This window comes from Octodon degus, unplaced genomic scaffold (assembly GCF_000260255.1).
Source record: "Octodon degus isolate 3935 unplaced genomic scaffold, OctDeg1.0 scaffold00266, whole genome shotgun sequence".
Taxonomy (NCBI): Eukaryota; Metazoa; Chordata; class Mammalia; order Rodentia; family Octodontidae; genus Octodon; species Octodon degus.
The window spans coordinates 2,255,700-2,262,187 of NW_004524842.1; the positions used below are offsets into that span (position 1 = coordinate 2,255,700).

At 35.7% G+C, this 6,488-nt stretch overlaps 1 protein-coding gene across 1 annotated transcript in view; it reads left to right on the forward strand.

The window, feature by feature from the left end:
* Akap10 (A-kinase anchoring protein 10) overlaps positions 1–6,488 on the forward strand; it is a 99,802-nt gene that overhangs the window by 64,532 nt on the left and 28,782 nt on the right. Inside the window, exon 11 of the mRNA XM_023706601.1 lies at positions 951–1,124. Within this exon, the coding sequence (XP_023562369.1) occupies positions 951–1,124 (174 nt within the window). The remainder of the gene's footprint in view (positions 1–950; positions 1,125–6,488) is intronic.

Here is a 6,488-nt window from a genome sequence, read left to right on the forward strand (position 1 = left end):
TTGGGCAACTTAAAAAGACCTTGCCTCAAAATAAAAAAATAAAGGACTGAGATATAACACTATATGAAAACCTTGGCTGGATTCAATGCCCAGTACTGAGGCAGGGAGAAAAAATAATAAACATGGGAACTTGTTTATCATCATTAAAAAAATTTTTTTTTCTTTTATGTATTTGGTACAGGGTCTACAAGGTCTCACTATGTAGCTCCCACTTGTAGTGATTCTTGTTTTTCAGCCTCCTGAGCACTGGGATTACAGGCACGTGCTACCACGCCCAGTCTCAATCACTGGCTTGGTACACCTCGTTATCGGGGCTGGCATAGCACACAGGGTTCCATGGGGGATCGAACCCTAGCCACTGTGCTCTGTGTAAGCAGGTGTTTTAGTCCGCTGAGTTCTCTGACTGGCCCAAAAATTTCTAACGGCAAATAAAATCATTTAGGTACCATCTAGCATTTATTTAACAGTGGTTTGAGGAAAAATCTAGTTTTGGAATCCTTATGTGGAAACAAATACTTTGATATGTACAGTACTGTGGAGCAACAAATTCACAACATCCTTTTGAAGGATAAACTGACTATGTATATTAGTTAAGGTTAACGGTAATTACATGCTTGATAATTTATCTTAAGTCAGTTCAGAAGCAAAAATCAATATATTTACAAAGACTTTGGTATTTGTCACAAACCAGAAAAATCTATTTTCACATTATATCTACTTTGGACTGTTTTTTGCTCACAAGGAGTATTAATATCGTCTATATAATTTTCATGACCAGTGAGTGTATTAATGGAAAAACCCAACAATATTGTGTATATTGTAATTTTAGTTACAATGTAAAATGTACATAAAAGGATAATAACAATGTGATGAGAAGTGCAAACGTGTTTAAGATATGTTTACTTAAAACATTGATTTTTAACTTTCAAATAATGTCTTTTCTCTTTCAGGTCTTTTTGCCTGGCTTTTTGTCCAGTAATCTTTATTATAAGTATTTGAATGATCTCATTCATTCTGTTCGAGGAGATGAATTTCTGGGAGGGAGTGGTTCACTGACTGCCAACAGCTCTATTGGCCTTCCTGATGAGTCTCACCAAGGTGGTTCCGATAGTGCCACTTCTCAGGTACTGGCTGACTTACAGTTTACCATTATGAAGAAAGGGATATAAATCCTTTCCTTCCAATACCATTAATAGATCTGATTTATGAATTTTAAATTTTAGACATAAAAGAGAAATAAAATTATGCTACCTACTATGTATTCTAATAAAAGCATTTTTGGTGAATAACCATTGTACTGTATTGTAAAATGTCATGCTGTTTTATTCAGGCCATTACTCTTAACACTTGGCCATTCTTTTTAATGGTCAAATATTATGAAATAAATTTATATCTTTTGAAGAACTCTGTGTAATTATTTGAAAATTTTTTTCCTTTAAGTTTGGTTTTTTGAGACTTGATCTTACTATACAGGCCAGGCTGGTCTTGAACTCACAGTGATCCTCCTTAGTCTTGTGAGTGCTGTAAGTGCTGGGATTACAGATGTGTGTCATTATACCCAGAGTAAGAAATTCTAATGACTAAATTTAGGATACTTTTAAAATTGAATAATTGAGGTCTTTTTTTCCTTTGAAAAACTGTTTTTTTTTTTTAAAGATGGGATCTTACTAAGTTGTCCAGGCTGATCTCAAACTCAAGATCCTCTTGCCTTAGCCTGCCAAGTAGCTGGTATTTCAAGCAGGTGTCACCCACCATGTTTGAGTCTTAAGTTTCCTAATATTGTATTTCTCTCAAGACCCATTGGGTTTATCTTAAACTAAAAGACTACAATGTATATTGCCTTCACTTTTTAATATTGCTATTTTATATCAAACTTTACCTACTTCTCCCCAAATCACATGAAGTAGTATATTCTCACGACAGAAAATGTAAAGGAGGCATTAGGAATTAACTGTTTTGGGGGTGGGAAGTACAGAGTATGTTGACTCACTTGTGAGGCTCTGGATTCAATCCTCAGTACCAAGAAAAAAAAATTATTGAAGTTATATAGAAAGTGATAGGGCCAGAAATAATCCCTGTCTAGTGTTCTTCATTATAAGTTCATTAGTATGACTTATTTTCTCATCACTATTAACAAATAACACTCTGAAGTTTTGATACTAGGCCTTGAATTAATTAATTTTTCCTTTTCCTTTCCCTTTGTTTTTTTCCTTCCTCCCTCTTTTCCTCCCTACTTTCCCCCTTCTCTCCTCCCCTTTCCTTTCCTCCCTTTCCTTCCTGCCTGCTCCCTCCTTCCATTTCTCTCTTTCTCTCCTTCTTTTCTTTTATTTTGTACTAACGATTGAATCTAGGGTTTTAGTACTGAGCTGCATCCCCAGCCTTTTAAAATTATTTATTGTGAGACAGGTTCTTGATAAATGGCTAAGTTGCCTAGGCTGGGCTCAAACTTGAGAATGAAATTCTGGGCTTCACGCTTACCAGGCAAGTGCTGTGCTGCTGAGCTCCATCCCTGACCTAAGCTTTTTTAATTTATAAGACAGTACTATTTCATTGCTGTGAACAAGGCTCTCCTGAGTATATTTTCCCCTAATCAAGTTACTCATGACCTGCTGGATATTGGGTATCACTTTTATTTTTTGAGTTAGGTTAGAATGGTTGGTCAGTCGGTTTTTCTTTCTTCTTTTCTTTTCTTTCGGGGTGGGGGTAGCAGGAATCAAACTCAGGTTCTCATGCTTGCCAGGCAGGCACTGTGCCACTAAGCCAAATCCCTGGTCCCAGAATGGCTGGTTTTTCATTTAGACATTTAAAAAGTCTAGATGTTAGCCATACAGTAGATATATGCATGGTATATTGGTGTGTACATATATATTTGTTTTTAGTACTGGTAATTTAACCCAGGGCTTTGCACATACTAAGTACATTCTGTGCTACTGAGCTGTACACGCAAGTCCCATAAAATTTTGTTGAAACATAGCATTTATTTTAAAAATCACATATGACAACTATGTATCTTGAAGAATCTTCACAAACATCCATCTAAAATCAAGAAAAAAAAAAAAAATCTTTGCATCTAGAGGGCCAGGGAGATGGCTCAGTAGAATAAGTGCTTCTCTGGCAAGCGCAAGGGCCTGAGTTCAATCCCTGGTTCTGCCCCACCCCCACCCCCACCCCCCCCAAAAAAGAGAAAAAAATAGAACATTGTCAGCCAGAAGCCCTTTTGAGCTTCCTTCTAGTCATATCCTGATAGATGAAATCATCCTGTATATTTTATATTGTGTAACTTTATGGTGATAACTCACACATTGTATAATTTGGTGGTTTTTACTATACTTTTAGTAGTTTTTGGTATACAGAGTTGTATATGCGTTTCTACAATAATTTTAGAACACTTTTTCATCCTCTCAATCCTTCTTTCTACCACCCTGGGCAATCATTAATCTTCTTTTGTTTCTATAGAAATACACTGTTGCCTATTTTGGACACTTCATATAAATGAAAACATACCATGTGATCTTTTTCAGGAATTGCTAGACTGTTTTCTCTAGGGGCAGCACCATTTTGCAAGCCCAACACTGTACAAAATAGCCAGTTTCTGCACATCTCACAGAAGTTTCTTGTATTGTTTTGTTCATAGTCATGAATATCAGTAGGTGTAAAGTTGTAGCTCACTGTGGTTTTTATTTGCATTTCCCTGGTAATTAAATGTCAAGCATCTCTGTGTGTTTACCGACTTTTTTTTCCTTGTCTTTGGAGAAAGTTTATTTATTTTATTTGGTACAGAGTCTCACTATGAAGGTTGGGCTCATAGCAATTCTCCTGTCTCAGCTTCCCTAACACTGAGATTAAAGCCATGTACCACCACACCTGGCTTTTGTGGCAGGCCAGCAAGCCATACAATACTGAGGATTGAACCTAGGTCTGTCACTTTCGAGGCAGGCACTTAGACTACTGAGTTGTCTCCCTAGCTTTTGTCTATATTTTAATTGGAAGTATTTTTTTTCCACTTCCATAACTGTAGGTTGTCTTTTCACTTTTTTGTGTCTTTTGAAATTTAACATTTTAAATTGTGAGGAAGTCCATTTTGACAGTATTTTATTTTTGTTTCATGTATTTTGAGTATTGGGTATAAGAACCATTGTGAAATTTAATATAATGAAGACTTACAAATTCCTGTTTTCCTCTTAAGAGCTTTGATCTGTTTTAAGTTTTTTGATCCATTTAAGTTAGTTTTGCTTATGATTTAAAGTAGTAATCCAGTTTCATTGTTTGTCATATGGATATCTTGTTGTTTTAGCAATACTTATTTAAAAATCTATTCTGATAAGTGAACATGATGGTATACACCTGTCATTAATCCCAACACTCTCGGAGGCTGAGGCAGGAGGCAAATTCAAGGCTAGCCTGGGCAAGTTAGCAAGACATTGTCTTTAAAAAGAATTAAAAAAAAAACAAAAAACCTCAGGCTGGGTATGTAGTTTAGTGCAATGGCTCTGAGTTCAATCCCTAGTACTACCCCAAAAAGCCAAAAGAACTGCTCTTATACTGTTGAATGATCTTGGTAATCTTGTTAAAAATCAGCTCAGTATTTATGTTTTTATGTGTTTATTTCTGAACACTCAGTTCTGTTCCATTATTCTATGTGTCTGTCCCTATGCCAGTACCACCATGTTTGTGTACAGTAGCTTTGTAGTAAGTTTTGAAATCACAAAGTGTATATAAACAACTTTTTTTTTTTTTTTTTTTACATTCACTATTTTGTCTAAGTCTCAAATTATGTATCAACTGTAGGGTCAGTTTTTCCATTTTGATTAGAATTATATGGAATATATAGATTTGCTTTGAAGCAATTGCTATTTATAAGCAGTATTAAATTTTCTAATCCATGAACATAGGGTATATTTTCATTTATTCTTTAATTTCTTTATTCTTTTTATTTATTTTGTTTTTGAGAAAGGGTAGTTCACTGTGTAGTTTAGGCTGGCCTCAAACTTGCTGAGAGCCTCCTGGCTCAGCCTCCAAAGTGCTGGGATTCAGGTGTGCCCACCATGCCTAGCATGTTAATTTCTCTCAGCATAGTTTTCAGTATATAAATCTCATAGTTTTTTGGATCATTTATTCCCGAGGTTTTCTTTTTTGGCAGTACTTGGGGATTGTACCCAGGGTCTCGTGCATGCTGAGGCAAGTGCCAGTCAGTCAGTCTATCTGTCTGTCCTTTCATCCATTCATCCATACATCTGTCCATCCATGTCTTTCTAATTTCAGTGCTAAGGATCACATCCAAGAGCATGGTACCACTGAGCTGCGTTGATACCAGTTTCTTTTAATTTTGGAGACCATGTGTTGCTAATTTGCCTATGCAGGACTTGAACTTTTGACCCCCTTGTCTCAGCCTCCCTTAGTACTCGGATTGCAGGTGTGTGCCACTGTGCACAGCTAAGTTTTTATCTTTGGTGTAATTATAAATAAGGTTTTAAAATTTCATTTGTGGTTTGCTTATTGGTAATATATAGAAATACAGTGGTTTTTATGAGTTGATTTTATCCTTTGCTACATCTTTTAGCTCTAATAGTTTTCTTAGGATTCGTTATAGTTTTCTATACACAGTAATGTTATCTGGAAATAGTTTTCTTTCCCATCTACTTCGGAGGCTTTTATTTCCTTTTCTTGACTAATTACTCTCAGTAGACCTTCTAGTACAGTATGATGTAGAGTAAGAATGGTAAAAGAAGGTATCTTTATCTTATTCATGATCTGACAAGGAAAGCTTCCAGTTTTTCACCATTTAACTTGTTACACAAGAGTTTCTTTTCTTTTTCTGTCTTTTTGAGACAGCCTCACTATGCAGTTTAGGCAGACCTTAAGCTCACTTTGTATCTCAGGCTGGTCTCAAACTCCCAAAGATCCTCTTGCCTCAGCCTCTTGAGTGCTGGGGTTACAGGCATGCGCCATCACACCTGGCCTAAGAGTTTTCTTTTTCATTTTTAGATTTTTATAAGGCTGTTTATCTGGGTGAGGAAATATCCCTTCAATCTTACATTGTTTTGTTGTATTAATTAATTGGTTTTCAGACGATAAGCCAACTTGTCACTCCTAGGACAGATTCCATTTGGCTATGGTTTGTGATCTTTTTGTCATGCTAACAGATTCAGTTTGTTAATTTTATATCTATACCTATCATATAATACTTGTAGTACATAAGCCATAATAATTTTGTTTTCTTCTGTTGTCTGGTTTTGGTTCCTGAGTAACAGTGGCCTCCTACAGTTGGGATATACTCCTTATGTATTCTGCTGCTGCTTTCTTTTGAGTTTAAAGTGTTCTATAAATGTTCAGTTATTTTGTTTATTTACTGTATCCCTCAGTTAACAGAACTTAGGCTTGTTTTTCCCTTTTGCTATTGTAACTAATACTATAATGAATAATGTATGTATATCATGTTTTACATAAGTGTGAATTTGTCTATAATTGACTTGGCTAGAGCTAGAATT